This window comes from Cylas formicarius, unplaced genomic scaffold (genome assembly GCF_029955315.1).
Source record: "Cylas formicarius isolate icCylForm1 unplaced genomic scaffold, icCylForm1.1 PGA_scaffold_5__7_contigs__length_24384050, whole genome shotgun sequence".
Classification (NCBI taxonomy): domain Eukaryota; kingdom Metazoa; phylum Arthropoda; class Insecta; order Coleoptera; family Brentidae; genus Cylas; species Cylas formicarius.
In genome coordinates, this window is record NW_026844341.1 from 3,113,646 (window position 1) to 3,125,021 (window position 11,376).

At 37.0% G+C, this 11,376-nt stretch overlaps 1 protein-coding gene across 1 annotated transcript; it reads left to right on the top strand.

The window, feature by feature from the left end:
- Positions 1–4,726: 4,726 nt before the first annotated feature.
- Positions 4,727–10,072, top strand: LOC132702564 (uncharacterized). Its single transcript, XM_060671285.1, has 2 exons — positions 4,727–4,841; positions 8,873–10,072. The coding sequence occupies exons 1-2, from the start codon at positions 4,751–4,753 to the stop codon at positions 9,982–9,984; spliced, it is 1,203 nt and encodes a 400-aa protein (XP_060527268.1). The 5' UTR covers positions 4,727–4,750; the 3' UTR covers positions 9,985–10,072.
- Positions 10,073–11,376: the final 1,304 nt, after the last annotated feature.

The following is an 11,376-nucleotide window of genomic DNA, read 5'->3' on the forward strand; positions in this document are numbered from 1 at the left end:
AGCTTGATTGAAAATACGTAATAACAAAAATAAATGATTAAATTCAATAGGTTAACCAAAAAACTATAAATTATTTACAATACAAATAAAATATATACTAATCAAAAAACTTGACAACTATGGACTTTTTAAATAGAAATATGAAAAACAAAAAAAACAAACAAAAATGTCTAAGTTTGTTTATACTTTAATAAGTCAAGATTCGAAAACTGTCAAAATTACATGGTGTTTCATTTAAAATAACAAAGTTGTTGTCGGAGGGGACACTTTTGGGACACCCTGTATCAACAAATTATAATATTTTAAATCTTGATGAGAGTCCAAGAAACTTTTATACGAAAATTTTTTTCGTATCTCCTATGGGTTTCCAGATCCTATAGTTGATCGTTTTATTTGGCACACTGTGTACATAGAAGGATAACTGAGGGCAAATAATCATTTAAAAGCGCTCCATCGGACTGTAAGAACTCCAGAAATTGAAGAAGCAGTTTTAAGTTCTATTGATAAAAATCCTAAACTTAGGATTTATTTTTCACAAAAAAGTTCTCGATTTAACCAGTGCAGTGGCGACCTAATTGACCAAAATATTATTTGTTCATAGACCGTCAGTGGCGCGCCACTGTCTTAAAAAATTAATAACATTTGCATTCACTTACGAGCAAATTTGACCTCTTATTTTTTTTTAAATAAATTCTGGTACACTAAATAATGCCATACATGTGTGCTGAATTTCCCTAAAATATCTTAAGTGGTATTACAGATATCAAAAAATATATTTTATTTCTGAAACCTTTACCACCCTGTATCTCAAAAGTTAAGACGTTTTGCCTTTTCTAAATGAAAATCGTCTCCTTAATTACTGACATTCAATTAGAAAACACCCTGTATAAGTTGCGGCATTGAAACATCATTTTTTCAATTTAAACTTGGTGACGCGACTAAAAGTTTGTTTAACCGTCGAGAGTCGTTTGCTACTTATAGAGCAAGGTCCGTGGAAAGCTGAGACACGCCATTCAATATTCTCCCTCGAGATGCTGTTCCTCACCGGAAATCCATCTTATCCTGGGTAGATGCTTTTAGAGCGTTTGAAAATATTAAGTGTTACTCTAGGGACGCTTCTTTAAAACGAGCAGCTGTACTGGGGTTATAAGATTCTGTTAGTCAAACCACAGCTTTTCGATTTTTTTCCACGCTCCTTGATAAACTAACTCTCCACGTCAGATAAAATCTAAAGTCTATGGCAACTTTTAAATCCTCAAAAAACTACATTCCTCCCGAGATAAACAACATATCGGCTGTTATGCTGGAAAGAGTCCACTACTACTTCAGAAATCAACCACAACATTGCCTCGACAACAACGGTACGCTCAAGTACTGTCAAATATTCTTTTTAAATAAACTTAATTTCAAACCTTTCTTGACACTGCCCTGCTTGCTGAAAGCTTCCGCGATCTACGGAAAGTGCTGAAGATAGTCGTTACTAGCAGAACGCAGATGTGCTGAGAAAGATAGAGAAAGAATTAGAGATTAAAAATCTTATGTTCCCAAGGTCCAACTATGGGATCGACACCCATGAAGATACAGATCAAAGAATGGAGGGAATACCAGAACCTAAAAATATTACTATACTATATCCCAAGAGTTATGGAAGGGACTAAACTATCCAGCCGACGTTTCTAATCCATTCATATTTAATCAGTTTTTTAAAGAAAGTATTCCGCCTCCTGCTGGTGAAGAGCAGACTAATAAAGATATGATTTCGGAGTTGTTGTTGGGTCGTGTTTATGACGGAATTGCTAGTCGGCCTAACTTTGTAATCGTAATACAGGAGGATGTGGAGAGAGTCATACCCAGAATTAAAGCAAAAGGTGTCGACGGTATCGATCTAAATATACTCTCTTTGGGGTGACGTAAATTTCCCTCATTGTGGAAAGAGGCTAATATAATACCTATTCCAAAGATATGTCCACCATCTGAAATCTCACGTTTCCGACCTATTAGCTTACACTGTGTAATGTCTAAAATCTTGGAGAGGATTATATATGATCTACTTAACAATCATGTCGATTTACACGTCTGATTTCTCTAGGCACCTAACTAGATATTATCCTCATCAGTATGCTAATAATAGGCAAATATACTTATCATCGGCCAAAGATATAGATTTGTCTTTCAATGACACAAATTAAGATCTTGAAGTGATTTCTAATAGCTCCAAAACCCATGGTCTGTTATAAAATGATTTCAAGACCCAGGTTGTCCTTTCTGGCAAAAAAAGAGGAAATTATCCAGTATAATGATCTGCATCTTTCCTTGAATGGTACTCCGCTTGAATTTGTCGACAAATGTAAAACTTAGGTGTCTTTCTTTATAGTAAGCTGTCGCAATGCCGGCTGTCGAAGATTCCCAGCTGTTAAATCTGCCTGAAAAGTATTTTGTGCATCTGTCTACGTTAGTGTATAAAATTATTAAGTACGAAAAGTAGGTATCTCTGGTCAGAAGTAGTAATGTTGCATAATAGTTACCGTAACCAGTTTTATGTTCCCAAGCATAGTACGGCTATGTTTCAAAGCTCTGTCACATATTATTTATTACTATCTATTGAAACTTACAATTTCACTTTCACATTTTTTTCTTATTGTTTTTCTTTTAGTCGTTTCCGAATATTATTATATTATATATTATCCGTGCTTTCTTCCAAGGTTTAATTTGTTTAAAATTGTCATATTGTGAATTTAGGTGGACTAATGTTTAGATTTGTTAGTTTTTCTTCTTGTTAACTTCTGAATATTCTAGGAGTAGCCCGGCTAGACCTCGCCACCTGCCCAACTCTATTGTGGTATGTTCTTTCTGTTGTGCTTAATAAATTATTATTATTATTATTATTATTATCACAATTTCACAGTTTTCCTGGTTCTTCAAGCTGTCACAAGATGGTGGGCTTTCTGATGGCATTGAAAATGCCTTCCAATACTGGATTTTTGAATTGGCAAGTAAAGTTTAGGTTCTAGATTGAACCTCTTCAAGCTTTCATGTACGGGACTTCACCTGTCGCTCCGATTATTATTGAAACCACCACTATTTTCTCCATCTTCCACATCTTCGTAATTTCATTGGCTAACGGTTAGTATTTTTATTTTTTTTGTGTATTTTTTTCTTATGTTGTTGGAGAGGGGTACAGTGATGTGATTATTTTCTCCTTATTTAAGGTAAATAAAATATCTGGTATATGTTTGGGATTGGACGGTCGGCAAGGATTCTCCTTCAGCAATACAGGCGCACCCTTTCATCTTCGCAGATTGCCATTGGTACATACTGAGAGTGCGATGTTGTGTTTGTATTTTCATAATTTTAAACCTTAGCGCCTGATGTACTATAGCAGCAACTCTGTTATTTTTGACGAGGTAGGGTTTAGGCGCTAATACTGAGCATCCAGCCAGAAGGTGATCAAGATAATTTGTCTTCTCTCGACACATACGACATCTATCATTAAAGATCTGTTCAGGATCTCTTTTCTGTATTCCCTGGTAGGCATTACTTGATCCTACAATGTAGTTATAAATCCTTCTTTTTCATGGAAATATTTTCTCAGGTTCTGCAGCTGTCGAGCATGTCTGTAGGCGATGTTAGGTATGCCCCTTCCTCTATGCTTCCGTAATAGATGGAACCTTTCTATCCCTGACTGAGGATGATGCGCTAGATCTTTCCTAAATTCTTTGAGATTAAAAGTGTTTAGTTTTTCCAATTCTGTAGAAGTCCATTTGATAGCACCGAAACGGCAGGCAAGTGCCGAAGTTGTGTACATGCTGACAGCTGTTGCTACATTTCGTGCCGAGAGTTTGATCTTTATGATACTACGCATCCGTTTATGGTATTGATTTTTTAAGATGGAATTGGCTTCTTTGTGGCCTATTGGGTTTGAAGGTTACCAAGTGTTGCAAGTGTTTTTTGCGAACAATTTAAGATCATAAGTGACACAACTGTTGCTCTTTGTCTTGTTCGAATATATAACCTTTCCGCTGTTTACTAAACAAAAACATGGTTTGCTTAATGCATCCCCTGGCAGATTCCTCTGTTTATTATTACTGTTCACACATTGTCGACGTTTTCCGGAGTGTTTAACTGTATTTCTGTATTCCACTATGTCATGGCAAACTTAAGGAAGTGTACTGGAACTCTACAAAGTGGAGACTTATATAACACAGATAAGTCTCCACTTTGTAGAGTTCCAGTACATTAATATTACAAAAGCAAAGGGACCAAGTTTGCATTCTCCTTCTTATATTAAATCATACCTTAAAGACTCACAATTGATGAAAAAGTACATATTGTTTTCTTCCTCTAAAGCAATTTTTTAAGACCAAAATGCATAGGACTATCTGTTAGTGATGTTTTAAGTGAGATAAAATTAGTTAGAAGAAACTAAGAACGCATTTGCAATTTCTGGTATGTAATACATTACACAGCATAAGTATAGAGTATATAAACATATTGCTTATACTGTGCAAAAAGCAATGTAGAATACATGTCGAAACGATGCGACGAGACACAGTTTAATAAGAAGAGAGAAAAGAAGAATTTTAACTCAATTTTCATAATTTATTTTGTAAGTTCGTATTTGCTAGTTTGCTATATCACGCTTGTCAAATGATCGCAAATACGATCCTGATTCTCCGCAATGTTAGTGTTCCCATGGAAACGGCACTAGTAAATAAGTCCTCCGGCAATAGGCTATTTTCAGCCAATTTTTATGGATGAAACGGTGCACATAAAAAATATGGCATTAGAAGAGGAACTATCGAAACAAGAGAGCGAAGAAGAGGAAGACGTAGGCTGTTACTGTGAGTTGTCAATAATATTATACGAACTTGCATTTTATTCATATTTCAAGCCAATACGCTCATCGAGGTCAAAGAAGTCAAAATTTTACCATTGCTTCCAAAACTGATACAACTTTTTGTTTTTCTCAATGGTTTTCAATTTATAATTATTTAGGTTAAGTCCGACTTGAATTTTATTTCTTCTAATGCCTTCTCAGATAAAATAATATTTATTTATTTTAATAAGTAGTTTTACTATTTAGGCACATATATTAAATATTTATCACAGTTACATTTATTATTACTAATATATAGTATTCATTTATTTTAATAGTGTCTTTTGGTTACTTCTTTTTTCGCCGTTCGCTGGTGAAAATTTGATTTCTTTTTTGTGCGCCTTAACGGTTCATATTTTAGTTGCGAGGTGGCTTCAATCTTCTGGTAAAAAATATGGGAGCGGGTAGTACAAAAAACTTGTTGTTCATGTTTTTTTTGTTTTGGTACCACAAACCTCTTCCTACCTCCGTCGCAAAATAAAGAGCAAAATTTTTTTCTTCTACAAACCCCATTTTATTACCGCGGAACGGTCGATAAAGCATAGATCCGCCGTTTTCATCCAATTTATTTCTGTAACGACCCCTTCCGACCCAAGTGGAGACAAAAAAAAGTAGTTATGCCAAAAAAAAACAAACAACGATTTTTTTCTACAACCCTCCCCCCCATTTGATGGACTAATAACGTCACCGAACTACCAAAATATGAACACTTAAGGCGCTGGCATCTAGTACACTAGTCAAACTAAATTCGGATTGTTTGGTTAAGGAAAAAAAAAGAAATCTCAAAGTTAGTTTTGGTTAGCTTTCAATGGCGGATGGAGAAGTAACCGAAATACACTGCTTATTATCTTTAAACCAAGGTAAATCTGATTTCCAATTTTTGCGTACCTTTCTGGTATATATTTACCAAAATGGTATAATTAAGAAAATGCTTAGCTTCTTCCAGACCTCAATTCAGTTAATGTTTTAAGAATACTTAATGAAAAAAAAAGAAGAAAAAACAATACTAGCAAGAAAGAACAAGGGAGAAAAAATGCCATTAGGATCACTTACAGAACATTACAAAAATTCTGACAAGACGTCACCCTAAAACGTTTTGTACCGTGGGTTCAATTTATGTTGATAATATTTTAATTGGCTATAACTTTTTTGTTTTTAGAGATATCAAGATAAACAAAAAAAACAAAATGTAGGATTGGTGGACAAGTTTTTTTTCAAGTGACGTAGGTTTGGAACAGCCTGTATATTATATATGTGTTTAATAGATTATAACTATTCTAATTACTGCTGTGTGAGCATCATTTTCCTGAGCACATTTCTCATACACTCTAATTGTATAATATCTTGCATTTAGTAACGTTTTTAATTTTTTTTTAATAATTTCAAAGAGTACCCTCACTGTTTATATTTTATTGGTTGTTCGGAAAGTCATTTCGTTTTTTTTTGGGGAACATGAAAGACAGTTTTCGTATAACGAATAAATATTTTATTAAATTATATATTGGCCATTCTGGTCCAACACCTTTTGCCATCTTTCTGGCAGTAACATAATTCCCCTCTCATAAAAGTTTTGGTCCTTGCTGGCAAAAAACTGGTTCAGGTGGTTTTTGACATCTTCATTTGAGGTAAAGGTTTTGCCATCCAAAAAATTTTGCAGGGACCGGAACAAATAGTAGTCGGAAGGCGCCAGATCTGGAAAATATGGTGGATGTTGCAGTACGTCCCATTCAAGCTGCAAAAGTTTTTGGCGAGTGACCAAACTTGTGTGAGGTCTCGCATTATCCTGGTGGAACATTACACCCTTCCTGTTGATTAATTCGGGCCTCTTCTCTTTAAGTGAATCATTCAATTTGTCCAGTTGATGACAATAGACTTCTGAATTAATCGTTGTATTGTCCGGCAAAAGCTCAAAAAAAACGATTCCTTTGACATTCCACCAAACGGAGAGCATCACCTTTTTTTGGCGAATGTTGGCTTTAGAGTCGGTTCATCTTTTCTGCTCCATGACCTCTTGCATTTAACATTGTTGTATACAACCCATTTTTCGTCCCCAGTAATAATCCGCTTCAAAAATGGATCATTTTCTTGACGTTTGAGGAGCGAATCACACACGTCAACGCGACGACACAAATTTCGCTCCATAAGGACATGGGGCATCCGCACATCGAGCTTCGAGGTTAAGCCCATGCCTTTCAAATGGCCATAAACAGTCGAATTCGACAAATTTAATCTCTCACCGATCTCTCGTGTGGTTATTCGCCGATATGCATCAACTAATGCCTTTATCTCATCTTTGTCAGCTTCGACCGGCCTTCCAGACCGTGGTGCATCTTCGACATCAAAATTGCCGGATCGAAATTTTGCAAACCAGTTCTGGCACTGGCGTACTGTTAACACGCCTTCTCCATACACATCCGTCAATTTTTTTCTCGCTTGGACAGCATTTTTACCTTTTCTGAAGTAAAAAAGTAAAATATGACGAAAATGCTGCTTATTGCTCTCCATATTTAAAAGAGCACCAACCAAAAACTACTGCCTAGAATTAATAGAACTTTTTCACACACAAGCCTTGCAATATCAGCTCTCAAGACATATAATGGTTATGCGGCTTAAGTGTGAAGTTGGTTTCGAAAAAACGTAATTAAGTCCTCTGACGGGAAAAAATGAAATGACTTTCCGAACAACCTTATAAATTAGTAAACAACGTTGATGGTTGAATTATTGTCGAAGTCATTAAAATGGTTTTTCGCGAATTTATCATCCATGGAAGGAGTGATATGCTTCAAGTATACCTTCTGAATAATAAAAGTGCAACCCCAGCTCGTGGTTAGTACATTAGACTTTTAGACTTTAGACTTTATCCACAGCGCCGAGCTCCTTCAAAACGGATATTTCCAAGGCAAAGAAATTTGAACGGCAACGTATTAAATGCTAAAAAGGTATGCGGAATCACAATGTTTTAAATGAAGAAAATAAGGCAAAGATCTTAGGATTCTATAACGTACATCTAGTTTCCTCTATTACTTGAGTATATGAAGAGCCAGGTATTTCTCAGGGATCAATCCGCTCAGTTTTGAAAGAATATAAATACAATGTATTTAAATTTCGTAAAACGCAAAAACTAAGTGCAATAGACAAAATACGCGATATTGGTCTTTAAATAATCCCAGAGAAATACTCGAAATAAAAACCCAGGGGTACCATGCAATTAATGTCTGTAGTGGTGTCATTTTGCCATAGTTTGGGTCCGATATTTATAGATCAAAAGTTAACTGGAGATCATTATTTGCAACTCTTAGAGCACCAAATAGAACAAATATATAGAAGATTTACCCCTAAATATACCAGCGCTGATTATGTGGCAGCAAGACGGTGGCCCCTCCTCACAATGTTGTGCAAATTAAAAATTTTCTTAACGTAAAATATCCCAGGGGTTGGATAGGGAATGGCGGAACTATTGATTGACCAGCCAATAGCCGCGACTTAACTTTAATGAATTTTTTTTTGGGACAAATTAGAAATCACGTGTACAGAACTCCTTGTAATAATGTCGTGGGATGCGGGAAAGGATTTCAGAGGCAATCAAACAGTTAAGAGACAATCCGAAAACGTTATTAAATGCAATACAGTATACAATTAGAGTGTATGAGAAATGTGTTCAGGAAAACGGTGGGCCTATAGTAGTTAAAAAAAATTTTAGTTTAGTGTGCCTTGTCATTTTCAGTGATTTTGTTCTACTTTAATTTGTAAATAATTATTGTTGTTGCAGTCAGTCACGGCACTCTTTGAAATTATATAAAAATTTCTTATTTTTGCCGCTTTGTCAAAAACGAGTAGACTAAAATATACACCATTGTAATTAGAATAAGATATTCTATTAAACACATATATAATATACATAATAATATATAATATTATACCAAGGTATTGTTTACCAGACTAGGAGTGAATCAATTCATTGATCGGAGTAAACTACCAGTTACTTGTCTTTTCCAGTTCTTCAACCTTCTTCGTCGCCCTACAACGTGACCGAAAAAGTGCAAAAGGCCAACGTTGACCTCCAAAACTCCAACCTCAACTCGAACAAAACGGCCAAAGTCAAATTCCGTGACGAGCTGGTATCTTTCGAACCCGATTTGACAGACGACGACGTTAACAGCATAGAAAGCGACATCCCGGCGGAAGAAATCGTCCACCGCGGGGAACCTCTTTCCCATATACCTGAAGACGAAACCGAATCCGAGTCGTTGAGGGTCGCATACGCGGAAGCAGAACTAGAAGAGGAGGCGTGCGACATTTTCGAAGAAGAAGAACTGGTCTCCGATACAGAGGATTCGGATTCGCCAAAACCGTCGGATACAACGAAAATGCCGGACAGTCCAGAGAAAATCGTTTCCGAAACCCTTAGGGTGGACTCCTGCAAGACTTATAGAAAACCACACCGAAAAGCCAAGTCCACAGTGTCAGGAGTGAACTGCAGGGAGCACTGTATCGAGCATATCGACTCCAATTTATCGATGTCGATAAGGAAACTGGAAATTCACGAGAAGCCCCCTTCGAACTTACCGCCGCTACACCTGCGCCAAAGACCCTGCTGCGACGACAATAAGATCAACCGAAATCTCCCGCGTTACAATGGCTGCCGGTCTGAATACGGGTTGACGTCGCGCCAGCTGCAACGGAGAAACCGATACGCGGAAATGCTGAAACAGAAAGAAATCGCCAGACAACGTTTGCTGGAAGAATACAGACGACTGAAGATCGAGCAAAACGAGCAAGTGTTTTGCCAGTGGCTGAAAGATATTTCTCGAAGGAAGGGACATTCTAGGAATGCCAGCAGAGCCAGTCATACCACCCAAGAAACGACCCGCAGCTTCGATAAAGATAACACGTCCAAACGGTTGAAAGAGAGACCCAAGACTGCCGGGGTGAACGAATTTATACCGAAGACCAGGATCAAAATGAAAAAGCGACCTTTGACGACGGAATCCTGCATATACATCCAGGTCCCAAGGGATGTTTTAGCGAAGGGCATCCAGATCGGCGATCTCTTGGTGACCAATGCGAAGGCGATCAACAAGAAGCTGCATATTTTAACCGTTTCCTAATGATTGCTGGTGCGCTTTCTATTTGCCGCAATTTAATTCCTCTCTTCCTGTTAAAGCCAAATGCTGTTTTTAAACTAATAAATTGTAATTAAGGGCTGTTTTCCTGTTTATTCGATCCTGTATATTTTTATATACTGAAAATGCGAGTACGCCAAAGCCATCATCAAATTTTCCTTTCCCGCAAAGTGGGCCGGTCTGGACTATCCCATCCTCAGTAAAGCAGCAGTTTTCAGGCTTTAGACACGTGGATTTAGAAGTAACCTTGAGAAAGTCGAGAACATTCTTCAAGCCCACGAGAAAGATCTAGCAGAGGACAGGAAAGATGTACTTCCAGTTGCAAAAAAGTCTTCGGCTTAGCAGGTTCCTGGGGTTATGTTGGAAGAAGTCTGCAGTAGCAGCTGCTGAACAACGCAGACCAAACTTTGGGAGCATCGGTTAACGGTTATAAGAGAAGGAGACTCTCAGGCTCAACACGATATGGAATCCGCCAATTAAGAAAGCCCAGGCTATGCCGATCAATATCTCAAGGTTTTCCGAAGCAAAACCCACCTAAAAATCAACTGAAACGGAACAATCCTCGAATCCTAAGAACTCTACGTCCAACGTCCAACATAGGAGACGACCTCTGAAAAACTACTAGTGCTAGCGAAACGTTAGGAAGCAAATCTAACCGACTAAGGCGTTTAAACGCGAATTAGGACATCAGTTCGAACACAAAAATATTTACAAAAATTCGCTTTCACTACCTTAATTTCAAAACACGATATCATTGTGGCTCTTGAGTAGGACTATATCATAATAACATATGGATTAACAAGCATAAACTAGGATGCCAGGAAAGGTTGGAAGTTGGGAAAAATTATTATTTTTGAAGTAATTGCTACAAGAGTTTTGATGGTCTCAAAGAGTACGATGTATAATCGTTCATCTCTGCATCAAGCATTCAAAATATACTGCAATTCCTAACAACTAACGAAGTTATTTTACAGCAATCAAAAGCACTTTGTTCTAAAGCCTACCTGTCCTCACTGCTTACTTATCATTCCATGTGGGATTTTGGTTAGTTATCGATACCAAATTAACTTAATTGTTCCTTTCTCAAATGTTTTAATAATTTAACTTTGATAAATTTGATATCTTAGCCTTTTCTTCAGTTACCAATTTTCGTATGAATGGATCCTTTGGGTAGCCTTTAAGGCTAACAAATATTTGTCAGAATCTACATTTACTTTAAATTACTTTCGAGCATAGTTCCACCAGAAATATAGTGCTTTTACAATCGACCCCTTCATTAACTTTGCCTACTGTTTATTACTCCAAAACCGCAGCCCCTTATAGAACACTCTGCCGAACAGACCCGCACCCGTAACCATTCCAGGACCGTCCTAGGAA

Excerpts from the sequence above, each read along its gene's own strand:
- LOC132702564 (XM_060671285.1), top strand. The coding sequence starts at position 4,751 with ATGGATGAAACGGTGCACATAAAAAATATGGCATTAGAAGAGGAACTA. Across the intron at positions 4,842-8,872 it reads GGAAGACGTAGGCTGTTACT|TTCTTCAACCTTCTTCGTCG; the intron begins GTGAGTTGTCAA and ends TGTCTTTTCCAG.